Below are 18,662 nucleotides of genomic sequence, written 5' to 3'. Positions count from 1 at the left end.
ATACATGTATTATGATAATTTTCTTTGAAGTGTTGGTTTTCAGGTTTGACTGCATATACTGGCAATGTACACTTGTATTTGTACATATTTCGTCATTGTACAATCCACCAGCCTCAGAAATTACAGACAAAGAGTCGTTGAAATGGCTCCAATGAAGACATGTCCAAATTTATCGGCCATTTCTCACACATTTTTTCCATACTGTATTTAGGTTTTTGTACCCTAGGATCACAAATGTGTTTGATTTTTGGTGTTATTAGCGGTAATTGGCATTGTTTGTATGAAAGGTTAAGTAGGTGTCATACGTGTACATGTATGTACGTGCAGGTTTAGCAAAGTTTGTCAGGATGAATTTTTTTCAAATTTGTACAAACAGTGGAGAGCTAAAAAAGCCAGAAATTCAGTATCCATCATCGATTAAAACTGACAAAAATATCTTTGAGACTATCAACTCATGGTTTGGACACTTTCCAAGGAGATCATCCGTCCTGCTGTTTTCTGCAAGCTTCTTCCACATTGCTGAGTGTCCCCCGTACAGAGATCAGGTGGTCTCGGCTCAGAATTTGTCCCCCTTTGTTTGCTGAGCTTTCCCTCAGCCATCCCAAGGCCATCCTTCATTGATTCGCTCCCTGGCAGGACTCTGACATCACCAGCTGTCCTTGGGTGACCTTTTTTGAAGTTCCTGCTAATCCCTCCCTCCGGTCTCTTTCCTTTTATTCTGGAATTGATTGCGTCTGGCCGGGCAGGGGGGATCAGTGAATCAACCAGGGGGGAGGGGATTTAGCAAACAGGAGGGCATTGGAATCTCATCCTTGGACGTGCCCTTGCATTTAACATCAGCTTGGTGCAGTACAAAAATACATGTACCTTTGGCTTTTCAGTGGAAAATCAGAATTGGCTGATCTTAGGTGAGTCTTGAGATATCTCTGTGGTCGGTGACGTCTTTAGATTTCTCTTTAGCATCTGACGATTGGTACATGTATTTATAAGTCTTCATTCTGTTATCATCTGTCTTGGGTTCTTGAGGGTTGTGTGACATGTTTGACATGTGAGTTGTACCCATTTCAAATTTTTGAAAGTAATTTGTGGGGGGGGTATTTCTTTCAGAATCGCATTTTTTGTTGACGTGTTTTTTAAAGGACAATTTTTCTCTTGTTTGAAGATTGTACTTTGAAATTCATACATGTACCTGTCTGGGTTTTGATCACTTGTCTCAGTGTTTGTCCTACCACGTCTGGCTTTTCCTAGGTTTATTACATGTATCTTGATTATTTTCCCCTCATCCAGAAATACAATGTATTTCTTTGAATACTGCCAGACCGTGGCAATGGGCCTGATCCACTGTGCGGGATCGTCTGTTAGTCTCACTAGTCACATGAATCATGTATGTTGCTTGTATGGTTGGCACCGCGGAGTCTCGGGGAAAACAATGAATGTCCTTGACATGTGCAGTACCTGGCACACTCACGCACGTGCACATTGTGTGTCATATAGTCTGCCCATCTTGCATGTGATGAAAAAGAATTGGCATGAATAAATAATACTAATGAAAATAATCATAATAATTATATCAACAGAAATCCATCGGACAACATTTTAGCAAATTTCCAGAACCGCTCAAAAGTCTCTTTCACATTTGGGCCACTCTATCAATTCGGTTTACAATTTTGTTTTGTGGCTCTGGTAATGTACACGTCTGTCATCTGATTTTGAGCCGTATTTTGATTTCCATGAGTGATTAACCATGCACATGTATGTACATGTACCTGCCAAACAAAATTGAAAGTACATGTCGTTTGAAGTCAATTTCAGTTATTTTTCCATGTCGTCTTACTCAGATTGAGGTGTAACAGGGACACAAAAGGTCACCCGGTGTTACAGAATGACCCAGGTCCAAAAAAGTGCAAATTCATGTACAAGGTGTTTCTTTCATGGCTTGGGTACGTCTGTTGTTTGTGTTTACCGAGATATATCCGTAAAGTGCCCACAGTGGTACCGCTACCCACAATGGAGGGGGATTTAGACTTTTAGGGGTCGGCCTCGACACATTCAGGGACAAGAGCCCAATCATTTCCAGTCATGCACGCATGAAGTTGGCTGGGAATTTTTCCTGATTCCTCCAAAACGCTCCACTTCGTCTGGAAACCATTCCATAGTCCACTGATATTCCACGGCAAGACGCAAGGTCCGAAACCTCCTGATGGATTTTGGAAGGAAAAGGCTACTGAGACAAGGGTTGGAACCGTTGATGTTGGTCACCTTTCATTTTGGAACCGTTGATGTTGGCCACCTTTCATTTTGGAACTGTTGATGTTGGCCACCTTTCATTTTGGAACCGTTGATGTTGGCCACTTTTCATTTTGGAACCTTTGATGTTGGCCACTTTTCATTGTGGAAACGTTGATGTTGGTCACCTTTCATTTTGGAACCGTTGATGTTGGCCACTTTTCATTTTGGTATTTACAGCGGACCTGCAAAATGATGCATTCTGTCTAACAAGGTGACAACCAAATTGCGTTATTTTTGTCATGTGGATGTCCTTTCCTGTGTTACACGTAAATTTTCCCCTCAGTTCCCCTTTTAACTTGTCTGTTTTTTGTGTTTTTTTGGGTGTTTTTGGTCGTTTTTAGGTTTGTTACCAGTACGCACAGTTTTTCTTTGTCGTTTGTCAGTATCATTTCTTCCATTTATTTTCATTGTTCTTCTTTTATCACCAGTTCCAACAATTCTTCCTCGAATAGTTTTTTTGTTTTCAGAAGACCCACTTCTGGGAATTCATTTTTGTTTAGGAACTTCCTTTCTCATCATCCTTCGGTTTGAAGGTGACTGAAAAAAAAGTACCTCACTTGAGGGCACAAAAGTTGCAGTCCTCGGACCACTGGGCCAACGCTTGTATGGCAGATTGCAGTGTTTTGATTTTATGCACACCAAGAGTTCAAGATCGGAACCTGTGACATTTCTTTAGATGTCAGTGAGACCTCGGCAAAGATTTTTATACTTCCCACTTCAAAATTTGGTTTTCATTTTTTGGGTTTTGCTCATTCACTGATATTGTTTCATTTGATTTTCCTCTTTTGTCATTATTTGTTACGTTCTTTTGTTTGTTCTTTTGTTTATTATTTGTTTTGTTAGTGGGAAGGTGTTTTGATGGGCAGGTGGGAGGGACCATTCAGCAGTGATAGGTTTTCTGAGCTTGACACGCAGTCAACTGTCTAACTTCAGGTCGCTGTGACCTGCCAAATAATGTATTCATGTACACATACTGTACCTTATTATCGTTCAACAACCTTGTTAAAAGGGTCTGAAAAACTGAAAGCATTGAAGAGATAGGAACTCTCTGTCCTTTACACACAGCAGTGTAACGGTGTATTTTCATGCCAGTGCTGTTTGAATTGAGTGTGGCTGGGAAATGCCGCACTCACATGGACATGGACATGTATGCTGGACATTCGCCAGCACTTGTGTGAATAACGTAGCATGTCTGTCTTGATGAACCGTACTCTACACTGTACATGTACTAGTAGTTGGGCCTGAACTGGCGACCTGAACAGACAGTGCCGATCATCCTGCATGTACATGTAGATGAACAAAGTCCATGACCCTGACTGTGTCCCCCTGTGGCCCTCGGTCAGTTGTGTATGTTCACTTGACCACATCCCTAGCCTTGCTTTGAACTTGTGACCTGAGATAACATTCCTTAGTGACCGGATACCTAATTTTTCCCCCAACTGACCACTTTGCCATCACCAGATCTAACCGTCACCATACAGTTAAAACCACCATTTTCAAAGTCATAGAGAATATTGTGTGATGGTCTTTGTGTGGGTGATACGGTATTTCACTGTACAAAAGTAAGAAAACTTAACCACCGATATTCATTATTCAAACTTTTCCTTATTTGAATTCACAATTTCCTAGTCTTAACCAGCAGACAGTTTTGTTTGTCATCCTTTCAAAAATTCGTCGATATTGTTTCTAATAGTGAAAGTTTTTCTCTGATTAAATCAGATGTCCATCACTACCTAGCACCTGGATTGTTTGCTGAAGGTCTGCTCCAGGAAGTTGAGTACAGTATATCCGGTCCTTCGCACACAAACGCTTCCTGAAGTCTGCTTATTAACCTTAAAAAACCTGGCCCTGACATCCCAGGAAAGGTCGTGTGTGTTGTCATCTGCTAGAAACTTTGATTAGGGACACCCCGGTGTCGATGAAACAACAAGAGAATGTTTTGTTGGAAGGAAAACTGGTGTCATTCTTTATTTGATGGGAACCGGATTGGCTGAAACAGGACTTAGAGTAGGTCTGGACAGGAACTGTGGTGCAGTTAAGAAAATCTTTAAGGTAAACCGCATGACCAGGTAAATTTGTAAGGATCCAGATGTACATGTGACAATGTACATATTCACCTACGGATGTATGAGGTCATCCTATTTAGTGTCAACGAGCGTCAACAAAGCGTCAACAAGTTCTTCAAGCAGTTTTATGCAAGATTTATCATTGACAATGTTACTTAAGGTCCTACATATCAAATTCAATGTATCATATATATCTGAAATGATATTTGAGTGTTGAAATTTGAGTGACAAAGTCAGGCCTGTTGTTTAGCCCGGCCGGCCGCCATCTTGTTTTTGCGTGGACGGCGGAGGAAAGAAAGATGGCGGCCCCCATACATCGCAAAAAAATTTCGTTTTCCTGCGAGAATCTGGAAACAAATTTGGTGTTTCTCTTACAAAGTAGCAAGTGTTAGAGTCTCTAAAATATGATAAAACCACTTTTAAATACATGTATGTTGAAGGTATTTTCAAGTTGTTGACGCTACTTGTGTGTGTTGACGCTAAATATCGGTAGCATGACTGGACGTGTGTGCTTGTTTCGTACGGGTACATGTGTATGTACACGCATGTATTTAGTATGTCGACCACATGCCTTTACGTGTTGGAACCAAATTTGTTGATACCTTTGAAAGTGTTCATCATCATCAAATCTTTCGGGATGCATAAGTTTTGGTGAATACATGTACATGTAGTTTTTAAGTACTACATGTACATGTACATGTATGTTTGTCTGTTCAGACCAGCATGAAGATGGGCAGTTGGATGCATTCCGTACATGTGCTTTGTGCCAGCTCTTCAAACATTTGGTGCGTGTGCATTGTATATTTACACAAGTTTTTTCTACGTCATTTGAGGCTTACGTTTTCCTTCATCTGCAAATGAATATGAAATGAATTGAATCTGACAATGAATATGCAAATGCAAACTTCTCTCTCTAAGCAAGAATGTACATGGACAAGTACCATTGATGAAGTGCAAAGAAAAATTCATCAATTTTGTGTGACTACAGTTGAAGGAAGGCCTTTTGAGATGTTGCATTGTTATGGTGTAATTTCCTGTAAGTTTTAGCGTACTTGTACATGTAGTAGGACTCCACGAATAAGGAACATTGAGTGACAAAGACCAGAAATCAGAGATGGGTGTGTTGGTGTATTACGGTTGTGTGTCCTTGTTTATCGTTTGTCTTCAAACAAAATAATATTTTCCCTTTGGTTTCACTGTTCACAACTGATACGCAGTTGATCATCTTTAATTTTTCAAAGCCTACCATTCTGCAGAAATCAAATAGCACATTCATCGTAATTTCACGTTCCAAGGGGCGTCAAGCCCCATTGCAAGTTTATAGTAGCTTGACTCTACCTTCCCTAATAACCTTAGCACCAAGACCAGTAGAAATGGGTTTAATTTGTGTGTAGTGCTGGAGTGAGATGCTTGAAAAGGATCTATCGAGATCAAAGAGTACTTTTGAAACTTTTAGTTACTTTGAAAAATTCTGTTCTAATTTTTTTTTCTGCAGGCTGAAAATTCTACAGGGTTGCCATTCAAACAGCATCAGGCATGCCGAAGTTGCAGAGCCCAAGCCACCCTGAAATCGGGTGTCCCCTAGAAGAGAAATTAACAATAAAGAGTGGACCTTTGACACTGGAATCCCCTCTTGACAAAAGCTTGGCCAAAGTTGCCCCAGGAGAATTTGAGATTGTTATTCTCGGTGTCCCAGCCGGCGAGAATTCGTCGGTCGCAGAATCCTCAAACTTTCTGTTTTGCAGTGCAGCTGTCAATGAATCTAGCGGTGCAACACCTCTAGAGAGCGCTCTCCATGATTTAAATGTACCTAACAAAGTCGTACCCTCACATGGACACAGTCATGGTCATAGCATATTAGATGTTGAAACTCTACCGGAGCCCATATCTGCAGTGGTGCTTTCAAGTACCTCAAAGGAATCCGTCGTTGCCCATTTGGAAACAGCCACATTACCGCCTGACCCCAGTGGCACCCAGTTACCCATTGCTACACCACAGGGTGAACCCAGTTACACCCATTTGACCCCAGGGCCACCACTACCTGAACCCATCATCACCCAGTCTAATAGTACATCACCGCTCGCAGAGCCCACCTTAGCCCATTTGAGTCCATGCCTTCCCACACTCACTGGCTCGTTCGGCACAATCAAGCGCACCAACTCTTCAGTTCCACAAAAGAATAAACCTTCACGGGCATCGCCTCCAAAGTTTTCATCCCTATTTGGTATCCATGGAGACAAAGTCGCAGGTTGGGCCGGACAGGTCCCCCAATTACTGATAGTGCCCATTGTCTCCCTGTTCTTGACAGTTCTTAGACCGATAAGGTATACCGCTTGCAAAATACATGTACATGTTAAATTGTTAATATGGGCAGTGGGAAAGAAATCTGAAGATTTATATTTTTACCCAGATGCGGTCAATCCGCTGATTTTTTTTTAATAATGTCACAAAAATTTCAGAACCAAAACCTCATGCATGTAAGTTAGGGCTGTCGAAACGTCAAACCTCTCTCTAAAAGAGACGGTTCCGTTTAAACGTTTGGGAAAATCTGTAAACAGATGTGGAACTTTTTTCGTAAAATGTGTAAACGCCCCACCCTTATTCTTTGTGATTAAGTTTGTTAATTGAGACCCCTCAACCCTTGGCGTACTGATCAGTCAACAATCTCGATCGATATCCATCATCGAAGTCCGACATGCAGGCCTGTGCAATTGCCGTGCAGAGCTGGAACATGCCCGGAGGCTTTGGAGAGGAGCACACATCAAACTGCCCACACACATAGCGGGCACTAGATCGGCTATTAAATACATGTACCTACTGTTATCTGTTCCTTGACCACGGTCTCTTAAACTATCATTTGTAGTACTCTTGAACATTGTCCAACAGAGGGCGCTATAACAACTCTTGAACACTGTAATGACTTCTCCATCAGGAATAGAATTTTGAGTTTTGAGAACTTCATAAACCAAACAGTTCACAATGCTTCGCATTCATATACATGTACATGTAAGCCTCCTTTCATAGAGTTCATGCATTTGCATTTGTAAAATCCTCCAAAGTTTCCCTTTTTGCAGTTCTAGGAATAAAACAGCTCAATGGCATTCAGGATAAACAAAAGGAACTAATTGATGTGTTGTCTGCCAGCTGATCCTGTATGTTTTGCAAGAAAACATGCGCAATAATGTAAAAAGAAAGGAAAACAGTTTCACCTGTTAACGAGAATTCACCGGTAGCCCAGCCAAATGCATTCATATGCATGTGCGCTGTACATTCATACATGTGCAGTTTACATCCTGTAACCGTCGGTATTAGATTTCAAGTTATGTCAGCTTAGAAGGATGTACATGTACAAATGTACATGACCAAAATCTGATTAGCCTTCTACATGCCTTTCACTTTATGAAATTAGACCCCGACCGGAACACCTAATCTCAGGTAATTTACATGTAACATGAATAGTCTGGATCACAAATTGGCATTCTTTAGCCAAAAAGTAATTTGCAAAAGGGAATGAATCATTCCTTTTTTGATATCCAACCGTTCTCTCCACTGTAATGAAATCAGCCAAGCGCATGGACTTTGACCAGGCACTCCTGTAGATCCACATGTCGTCTGCGGTTGCCATGGTGACTCCAACGTGCATGCACAGATACGAAATCGTTCAAATCTCCCAGGCACTTAGCCCGACAGCCACATCCTGCCGAACATTATTAGTAACACAGTCCCTATTGTCTCCTTGTTCTCGTTCTGATATTAATTGAATGCCTGCCTTTCACACCACTCTCTTCACACATTAAAGAGGTCCACTTAACAACAGGTGTTCTTTTTCATTAAAATTGAGCAAACTACTTGTTTGCATGTAAGTAAAGGTACCAAATTGATAAAGGTGAATTGAACTTTCGTGTATCATTTCTATCTGTCATAATGATTGACATGTTTTGTGCATTTTGTTCATTGTGCTAACAATTTTTCACTTGTAGTAAAATGTCTTTTTGCAAGATTTTGTTGAGTGTGTTCATTTTTAGTATTTTCTTTCTTTTCTTGATTCAGGTACTATCTTCCTGAGGCAGTGGGCAGCACCTGTCAATTGCTTAGCTGGAAACAGCGTGGTCAGACGCAGTGCCAGACCCCATACGGCATTCCAGAGCACACCGCCACCCCTTTTGCGTTGACCACTATGTCGGGCCAGCTGTGCTTCCTGACCCGCCACGGACCCTTCGGCGAAAGTCTGGACGAAGAGGTAACCTTCCAGACCTGGCAGGAAGAGAGCGGGGAGGAAACCGGCAACCCGTGTGGCCTGGTTAATGCTGCCTTCCAGCCAGATGTGCTGGACGAGCGACAGGATCTCCTCGCGTCTCAACCAGCCAGTGGCCTCCGACAACTGAGCAACGGCAGGCCGAAGACGTTCCGATGGCAACAGAGCCCCAACGAAAGCAGCTCCTCATCGGAGGGGAGTTTCAGTAGCAGTCAGGAGTCACTGACTGAGGTGGCCCCCTTGGGTCAACCCTGGCGTGCCCTGGGCCACGTCTTCAACAGTACTATCATCAGCATCGTCATTTTGATCCTCGTCTCGGCCGCATCAATGACCCTTGCTGGGGTCAGTGTGTTCGTGGTCGGTCCCACGCCATACTTCGATAAGTCCCTGAATGCTTTTCAGATCCCCAACCACATCTCAACCCGGCGGCAGCTGGCCTTTGAAGCTGCCCGGAAGGACGACTTCCACAACCTGAATAAACGGAGTGTGGACATGTTCCAAACCTGGCATGCGAAGGATGACTTTATATTCAAATCTCCCCTACACCAAACCAGATTTGACACCGAGGGACTCTCTGGTGTCATTGGTGTTCAGAATGCCCTGCCCAGCAAAGAGACTTCGAACAGTGTGGTATTTCAGAGTGTAAAAACCCATAGCAGAGACTTCGCAGCCACAAAGAGGCATCGTCGGGAAATCAGCAAGGGGCAAACAACTCACGGTCGCAGCCGCAGAGTAGCGAACCGACCTCGGTCCCAGACGTGGAGGATGCAGCTCATTTACATGGCCAAGGGAAATGACAAGAACATCTTCACCAAGGAGCGTCTCCAGACAATACGCGAGGTGGAGCTGACCGTCATGAGGCATCCCCGATTCACCGATTTCTGCTCCCGCAATGCGGCCTCGTACCGTGACCCGGCCCTGGAAACCTTCAAGTACTGCTCCCCTCCGATCTCACTCATGAGCTATTTCTATCCCTCCGTCAGCAACGGAAAGGTAAAAAAAAAGGAACAAAGAGGAATTTGAAATAGCAAGCAAAGTACATGTATGATGTCAGGAAACTGTACGTGAAACAAGTGCAGTATTTCGTCTCAAAGAGACCAGTGTTTTACTCGTAGTTGAGCCCATCACAAGTCCCTGCAAGTCCATCATCAGTCATCCAGTCTCATGTCACAAGCTCTTCCAATGACCTGTGACAAAAGCATTCCTTTGTGATTGTTCATCCTGTCACTTGCGACTGGTCTTGAAAACGGACTTGTGACGGACTCAACTGTAAACAAAACATCAGAAATTGCTACCAACAAATAGAAGTTTGAAGGGCCAAATTAAGCATGACATCTACAACCCCTTTTTTCACGGGGGGGAAACCTTGTTAGTTTCTGTCAGACAGCTTTATCTCGGACATGACGTACAGTGTCTGTCAAACTGTTTCACAGAGCGTGAAGGAAACCTTTGCACGTGAACGGCACATGTACATTACATGTGCATTGTATCTGATGACAATTTGGGATGAGGAATTTTGTACACAATTTCAGGAAGGTTACATGTACATTTATCGGCACCTGAACGTACAGGTGCAATTCACTGTACTTTGGTATCTTGTACTTTGGTTGCTTTTGAGGTTTTCAATGTGTCAGCTAGTGAAAGATCTTCGCTTTCTGTATGGCCCTACATCGAAGAGGTTGTTGGCTAAATATTTGTCAAATTAGTGGAGATTGCCTGTCTGAATTTATTGAAAGAATGAGATGTATTTGAAGTATGGAGAGTTTTGATGCAAAATCTGCTAAAAGCTAGTTTTTACCAAAAACGGAGAAAATCCATTCATTCAGTCAGTGATTTTCTCCAGAACAACAGAAATTCCTTTTCTGCTCAGTTTTTTCCAAAGTTCTCAAGATACGGTAAAAATGAGCCTACAGTTCTACACCAAATATAAATTGTGACGAGCCTGTCTTTTTAAAGCTGATTACCTTGAAAGGCGAATTTGTGAGATTTTGTTGGTGAGCTCTTCAGGTAAATTCATGTATTATAGGCACGTTGTGTTGCTATATTGTCTGTTTTTGTATTTTTATTTTGTTTTCTGTTTACTTTTCCCCCTCCAGGTTGTGTATGACGGCATGGGCGACAATCTTGCTGACATTAATGGTACGCTGGCACTCGCACAGTCCAAGAAAGGGAAGAAATTCTACTGGTTTGTGGATAACCACATGATCAGTAGCAGTCGAAGGAGCACGTTCCTACGCAGCGAGGTGAGCCCGGATCACTGATCTCATTCTCAATAAAGGCTTTGCGCAGGCACCATCTTGCAGGGCAGTTCTTTTGTTCCACAGGGAAACCTCCTTTGGAAGTTCTCCTTTTAGCATCATCAAGCAATTTGTGGGTTTCATGGCAGAAAGATGTGGGGAAATGTTGCACCAATACTCCTGACATTAAAGTTTGGTGTAAAGAACGGAAGGGCCTGTGCAAGCCACCTAGTTGGGGCTCAGGTATCTCAAGCCCCCGAAAGGTTTTTCATTTAAAATTTTTTTTTTCAATATCTGCAGCACTAAGATACAAAACCCAACCTACATCTTAAACATCTAATTCTGATATGGCCATACATCCCAGTCCACAACAGCATCATGAGCTATTGTCGGGGGTAAATTCCAGCCCAAACTCCTCTCCCCCTCAGCAAGAAATTCTGGGTCTGCCACTGGTGGTCGTTTGGGCCTCAGATTGTATGTACATGAGTCCATTGCTTAAATATCTGTGAAACAATATGCCTCTCCCTTCAGTTCTGGTTCGGAGTACCATTCGGGGAGGCCTCCACCCCACAGAGTGACGAAGACAATTCTCAGATTTTCAAAGATTTTTTGGTGACGTATATCGATGTCCTGGAAAAGGCCTCAACTGAGTAAGTTTAATTTCATTCTACAATTACTCTCTTTTTTGGGAGAGATTTTACCAGCCAATACTCTTTTGCCTTTGTTTCATTCCTGTTTTATTTCATTACTGTTAAGTTTTCATCATTTTTTGCGTATTTGGAGTTTCAGGAAGATTAAAGTCAAAGCCGTTTAATAATTTTATAGTTGGAAAACTGTTCAACGTTTCAAATATCTTTGTAGGTGGATTAGTCTTCAACTTTGAAGCATTTTTTTGGTCCCTTTCAGCAAAGTGCGAGTCTTGTACGGCGGCACACAGCTGTTTGACTACCAGGTAGCCGAAACGATCTCCCACGACTTGCGCCTCTGCATACCAACCGGTAAGAATGTACTCATGATCCACGTTGACCAAAGATTCAAACCTTCCCAATACACATGTCCGGAAAATGTTCAGTTCTGCAGGTCGGGAAAACTTGAATTTTAAACTTAACAGGCATTCCACACGTTGGCCTTGGTTGGAGTCCAACCCAGATCATAGAGGCGAAAAACAACGAACACACCATCTCATCAAACTGACTTAACCATCCTTGATGTCTGTTCCTACTTTTCTTGTTTTCGTGCCTACATTTTATCATTCTCTTCCCAAATAATTCCTTTCCTCATCCATCCGAGTCATGTTACTGAAGCGATTCTTTCCTCGCCTTTCCCTCTGCAACCCAGGTTCACTTCTCATATCTGTCCATATGTGGATTGGGTTTTCAGTCCGTACCTGATTCCAGGTATTACCCGGAATATTTCTCTGGGGTTTTCCTCCCACCTCTAAAACTGTAACTGCTTCTCATTGTCTCCTCTTGTCTCCAGATTTCTTCAGGCTTGCGAGCTACGTTGCCTAGGGGGCTGTGGAGTAACCTTAAGTTACATCACCAGGAATATCGTTTTCTCTGCACGGCTAAATTTTCTCCGCTTCATCTCATATCCCTCACAGGCATCACCATCTTCATCCTTCTCTTTGTTCTCACCTCGTTCTCCCTTTGGTTGACGTTCTGGGGCTTCGTCAGCATCCTTTTCAGTTTCGCCTGGGCCTACTTCATCTACCATGTGGCCTTCGGCAAGGTGGCCCTGGGCTTGCTCAACCTTGTCTCAGGGTTTGTCATCATCGGAATTGGTAAGCAAACCGTCGAATCCTCGAGAGCACCGAGTTGATTATCATTGGCATCTGGCAAAGTTGTACACCAGTATTGAACAATCGAAGTTTCTTTTATCGCTCATCGCCAAGGTGCTGTCTTTTGTTTTTGCTAAAAAGACTGAAAAATGAGTGAGACAAGGGAGAGACAGTGGGCACAGACCTAATGCCTCCTTTACTGTGACTTGCTCGAACAACTATTTGTAGGTCAAGGGTCATGAGCACAAATTTTGGTAGAACACATGCAGTGAAAGGTGAATGTGCAGAGCGGTGTAAGTAGAAACATTAAGCTTCAAGTCCAATCACAACACCAGTCACAAATGTCAAGACGAGCAATGGCACAGAAGCGTTGTTGTCACAGTTCACTTGAATAGCTTGTGACTTAGCTTAAAGACGAGATTAGATGACTTGTGATGGGCTTGACCCCAGCCTTAATAAGTAAATAAAAAATCTCTATATTCTCTAAATGTCGTATTCACTTTATCTTCCGTATCTCATAGAAATCAATCTGTAATTCTATCTAATCATGACATGAAAGTAATTCAATATTCAACCAATAAACAATAGCCTTGACTTTTCCAAAACCATTAAAATCAAATATTACTTTTGTATGAATAGTGAATAGAAAATAAGAATTTTTAACCACTGTATGTAGCTTCCTGTAAATTAAATTCAGAATTAATACGGTCACCTGTTCATCAGATGTGTCTCTTGTCACACTACTGACCTTATATTTAAAGAATGAGCTGTGGGCTAAATGCCGCCCTCAGCGGTTCATGCACAGACTCATTAGCAAAAGTCTCCTTTGCTGTCTCCTGCCTGGCTGTAGGCGTGGATGACGTGTTCGTCTTTGTCAATACATTCCTGCAAGCCGACCACTACAAGGATCCCGTACAGCGCATGGCCCACACCGTGAAGACCGCCGGCATTGCTACCTTCTTCACGTCTTTCACTACAGCCGGGGCCTTTGCCGCCAATATCGCCTCACAGGTAAAAAGGCCCTCCCCCACCCCATGAGAAGAACACCCCGCCGTGTTTGTCACTCTTTCTGTCGTGCCTGTTGTCATCGACGATCTTCCTCTCCATCAAAGATGGAAGCCTTCAGTGGCTTTGGCTCCATTCATGTACTCCATTGCAAAAGCCAGTTTGTCATTGTGTTTGTTACCCCATATGTTGTCCAAACTGTTACGATCATTCCTTTCTTTCCAATACGGATCCCAACTGTGGTACCAATGACCTTTGCCCTGTTCAATTGACCTGATTTGATTTCTCCCTGTGTCTGTCACCCTGTCTATTATCCCTGTTGTCATCTTCTGTTCTGTCTCCCTCACAGATCTCGGCTGTTTACAGCTTTTTTGTCAATTTTAAACACCTGACGTGATATTTCACTGTGTCTGTCAACCTGTGTACCATCCCAGTTGTCATGATCTTCTGCCTTTCTTTCCCCCACAGGTCCCAGCCGTCGATGACTTTCACCCGTTTTTTTCCCCTGATCCCCATTTCTCATTGCATCCGTTACACTCTCTGTTACCCTTGTTGTCATCTAAGATCTCATCCCTTCTGCCTCTGCTACAGATCCCAGCTATCAACGATTTTGGCCTCTTCATGTGTCTCATTGTCACATTCTGCTGGGTCCTTGTCATGCTTGTCATGCCATGCGCCCTCACACTGTGGCAGCGTTGTTTTCACTGCGAAGCTGCCCTGTAAGTTCATCACAAATATTCCCCTCCGCGCTCACTTAAATATTTTGGAAATTACACATGCCAGCAGTAAACTTTGAATTGTCTTGACTGTGAAGATTCTCTTGGTCTTCGACTTCCCTTATGCCCGTTACCAGTGATTAGTTAACCCCTTCGAGCCGGGATTCTTGTGACCGTGACTGTTGGGCTGTGGTATGCCCAGAATGCAAAGCTTTGTCCAGCCAGCAGGCCCACATTGAACCAGCAACTGCATGGTGAATAGACTGTATGTGTGGTATGCACTAATCCTCACAGAAAGCCGCGGCTGTGGATGGCTCCTGGTATGAAGGGGTTAATTTTTAGGATTGTGGAAGGAAGAGCCCAGCTGACATTACTTTACATGGCTCTTGATGTCCCTTGAACCTTGATATGTAATTTCATGATGTTCTGCATCAGCAGGATTTTGGAAGACTTTAAAAGTCCCTAGCAAAAATGCTTCTGGAGTCAAGATTAATGCATTACAAAAAAGCTTTTTTTTTTTACAAAAAAAGCTTTTTTTTTTGAACATCGTACCACACCCTGCTTTCAGATTCCGCCTCTGTATGAGACGTTCCCGTGACCCAGCAGCAGGCATGGCCCGACTCTCGCACTTCCTGGACCAGCACGAGAGGCAGCTGTCAGGCGAGACGTCGCCCAGCGAGACCAGCCTAGCACCAGGGGCAGACGTCAGCGGCCAGGAGGGATCACGCGGAGAGAACGGCGACATCCCTATGTTGGACTTGGAGGAGGAGGCCAACATTCAGCGTAAGCTTTCGTGGCTTTAACCACTTGCTGCCGGGTGGAATTTGAAGTGGCATGATGTAAAACCGGGAGATTTTCAAGATTTTCCGTTTTCAAAATTCTTCAAAAAATCATAACTTCATTTACTGGACGTTCCACCCACACGAATGAGTGTCTGGTGGCTACTCGAATCCAACATCTATTAATGCCCGAGTATTTCAGCCAGGCCTGCTGCCTTGTAAAAAGATCCCAGATTGTGCGGTGTTACTTAAGTTTCTTTTTTTCCCGAAATTGGCACAGTGCACGGCTGGCGTCTTTTCAACAGGGGCCAGATTAGCGTGTAGCGGTATTGCTCATCACTGGAGCGTTGGAGCACTTTTGTCCCCGGTGGTAATCCGCTCGCGTTGAATGCCACAAACAGTGGTGTAATTTTTCAAAACAATGATGGATTTCCTCCTCTATTGAGAACTGAAAAAATGTTAGCAATTCCCAGCAGCTCGCTCTTTTGTTCCAAGTACGGTCTTTTGTTATAAGGCCTAGCTCTTTTGTCTGGTTTTGGGATTCCCGGTTTCGTGTATAAAGCCTATGTGCTAGAAACCAGGCTCCCCGGCAGCATATGGTTAAAAAGTTTCCCGAGCTGGGAGCTAGTTTTGTCCTGAACCCTTCAAAATCCACCATAAATGTTGGTTGGACTGAAGAAGGTAGAGTCCAGCCACTGCTTTCTTTCATGGGACTTGATGCCTTTCTTTCATGGGACTTGATGCTCCTATATATTTAATATGTTAAGAAAAGATTCGATGAGTGTAGCGCCCTCTGTGGAGCATGCACAAACGGTATGGATGCAATATTTCTGTGACTCGTAACGATAAACAGTTCATTCTGTCCAGTCTTCTTGGCTGCTGGGCTTTTGACGGAGCTGTGACATGAAAGTTAGGGAATGACGTCATTTTGTTTCCAACACAGCAAAGTGTTACGCTTGGGGCAGCACTAATCAATTGGAAATTGAAAAATGGAAGATTGGAGCAAGACGACTAATTGTTAAAGACTTTGGAACCAAAATGGCTTCCAATCTGAAGTTGTCACAGCTGGGTTTGTAAACGGCACTGGCAGTGTACTAACAGCCCTCGGTTGGGTGTGCACTCGGGGCATGGAGGTCAATTGTTTCTGATTCACTCCCCTTCTCACCACAGACCTCCTGACTGATGATGACGACGATCCTCTCATTCTGACCAATGACGATGACTACCGCCAACCAGCCACCCGTCCTGCTGCACGCCCCGCCCCCAAGCAGGCCCGCAGCATCACCAAGGCGCTGCAGGTGTTCTTGAACCGATTCGTAGCCACACCCATCATTAAGGGCCGCTGCATTGTTATCAGTACGTAGCCTCCTGACCAGTTTTAACTCCTTTGAAAGCCCAGATATACATGTATGAATGAAAGAATGTTCCTAGGGATGTAATTACTATACAGTCTTTTTGGAGGCCATGTCGGACTTTTGTTCCTTCTGTTGAAAAGCTGACAAAAAATGGGGCCGAATTCCTTCCCCTCCCTCCTCGAAGTTTAGGCCGTGTCCGAAACGGGCGTCCAGAGCTACGGCTAGGTCTATTGTCTACACATTTCCAGTGGAGCGAAAACCTAGACCTAGCTCTAGACAAGAGATTCAGATATGGCCTTAGATAGCCAATCACTCGCACTTGTTCCATTGTGGAGACAACACGGATGCTGTTTGGAGACTGAGAGGCATTTGCGTCCCAACAACTCGATCGCAACTTTCCTAATAGAAGAAATCGTCCCCTCAAGGTAGTAACAGGTTGGGCATTGCATCATTGCGAAAACAATATATTAGCGCCCATTTGAAATTCTCGGGCCCAGTTTCAAAGAGTTGCTTAGAAGAAAATTACATTTAAGCAGTCTCATGCTAAAGTCCGCTGGGAACCGGTCACAGGACATATCCAGTGCGTGACGTCTTGGCTGGTAGGTTGGTTGTGCTGAGCAAATGCTTTCAATGCTTTGCAAGCATGGACATCCCAGGGGGAGATTGGAAATGCCCCCCCCCCTCGCTCGAAAACATTTAAATGTTGAAAAGAGGAGGAAAAAAGTTGGGGAAACAAGAAAAAGGAAGAAAGGGAATGGAAATGACCAATGTGCTTGAAAATACCTCGGCATTGACCCACTGCTACTGTTGATGGTTTGTCGGTTTTAGATGAGTACTTCTCCTTCCCCTGAAAAAATTCTGCTGACATCCATGTTTAATTATCCTGATGAGTAGCTAAGTGATGTCGGTCCCCGGTTGCATGCCTTCGATTTCTTTTGCTTTTTTTCTGATAACAGTGGTTTACACCGGGATCTTCGTCATCTCCCTCGTCCTGGTCATTCACATCAAGCCGGCCGCCCGCCCCCCGGCACTCTACGACGAGCAGACGAACCTCCAGCAGCTCATCGACTTGGCCTACAACTTCTCCGGCAAGGATATCACCTGCAAGACGTGCTCGGGGCTCTCGACTGAGGGAGGCCACGCCCCCCAGCCGGTCCCCGGAGGGCCCGTCACCTTACCCATTTTGCCCTTGCCGACCAGACCCCCAGCCGGGGGAGGCCAACATACCGTGACGCACTCCCAGGGGCTTCCGGTGAGGATGGGAGGGGTTTAGAAAGTAGGGAGGGTTGGGGGGCAACTGTGTGGCGACGCTGTGAACCACTTTGAGCACAAGACACTTAAACTTGTAATCTCAGAAAATGCTCTTAGAAAAACAATGTACTTAACCATACCCTCTAAAATGAGCCTTTAAGGCCATTTTTTCCGGTAATTTTGTTTCATTTTTCATTTAGAAAAAAACAAATTTTCCTTTTTTTTGGATGTTTGATGCAACTTGGAATCCCGTTAAAAATGGACATCATGGAGCCCATAACTCGTAATAATGTAGAGTATTTCTGGCTGGTCCCCTGCTTTATTGTAACCAGCACATAAATTTACTGAGAAATCTTTTCTATACATGTACACCAAGAAATTGAATCCAACTTTCAGTAGAGCCTGCAGTTTCGTATGCCGTCAGCTAGCACCCATTTCGCTTACCCGTTACGTGTTACGTTCCACTTTATTCAGCCAACTCGTCCGCCTTCGGTGACCTCTGACCCCGTGGAACCCTCACAGCCTTTGGTCCACACCAAACCCCCTGATGTCCATCATGAACCCACACAAGGCTCTCGTCCTCCGCAGGCCACCAGTACAACCACACCTGTTGTCAGTAAGTCAAGAAATGTTCCATACCCAGTCTTTTTCACGGGACCTACTTTTACCGGAATATCCCAGTTCACCATGTTCCCCGTTTAGCCTCAAAAAGCTCAGATATATTGAATTATTCATAGTATCCTGAGATGATCTCTGGAACATTCCATTTTCCCATGGCTTCACCTTGTAGAACAATCCAAGTAGGTTTAATAGACAGTGTACAAGATTTGCTTTGTGGAGAGTTCAGCCCATCAGTGAACTTGTTTCTTGTAATCTTGGAGTGTAGGAATTCATCCTTTAACCATTGGGTTTCCGGAACTGGGTACCTT

General features: G+C 43.8%; 1 protein-coding gene across 3 annotated transcripts in view; it reads left to right on the top strand.

Moving 5' to 3' along the window:
* Window positions 1-18,662, top strand: part of LOC110976482 (protein dispatched homolog 3-like) — a 42,979-nt gene that overhangs the window by 4,590 nt on the left and 19,727 nt on the right. For all 3 annotated transcript variants that reach the window (XR_015427976.1, XM_022229769.2, XM_087147193.1), the window contains exons 2-12: window positions 8,406-9,603; window positions 10,707-10,853; window positions 11,379-11,497; window positions 11,754-11,845; window positions 12,451-12,630; window positions 13,478-13,638; window positions 14,224-14,351; window positions 14,917-15,131; window positions 16,298-16,483; window positions 17,439-17,734; window positions 18,208-18,349. Coding sequence is in view for 2 of the 3 variants with exons in the window: in XM_022229769.2 (XP_022085461.2) it covers window positions 8,533-9,603; window positions 10,707-10,853; window positions 11,379-11,497; window positions 11,754-11,845; window positions 12,451-12,630; window positions 13,478-13,638; window positions 14,224-14,351; window positions 14,917-15,131; window positions 16,298-16,483; window positions 17,439-17,734; window positions 18,208-18,349 (2,737 nt within the window). In the remaining variant the exon portion in view is untranslated. The remainder of the gene's footprint in view (window positions 1-8,405; window positions 9,604-10,706; window positions 10,854-11,378; window positions 11,498-11,753; window positions 11,846-12,450; window positions 12,631-13,477; window positions 13,639-14,223; window positions 14,352-14,916; window positions 15,132-16,297; window positions 16,484-17,438; window positions 17,735-18,207; window positions 18,350-18,662) is intronic.

This window comes from Acanthaster planci, linkage group LG16 (assembly GCF_054643075.1).
Source record: "Acanthaster planci isolate LZ-2023a linkage group LG16, COTS_SCS, whole genome shotgun sequence".
Classification (NCBI taxonomy): domain Eukaryota; kingdom Metazoa; phylum Echinodermata; class Asteroidea; order Valvatida; family Acanthasteridae; genus Acanthaster; species Acanthaster planci.
Note: the sequence above shows the minus strand (reverse complement) of the source record. Positions and strands in the feature narration are given on the sequence as shown.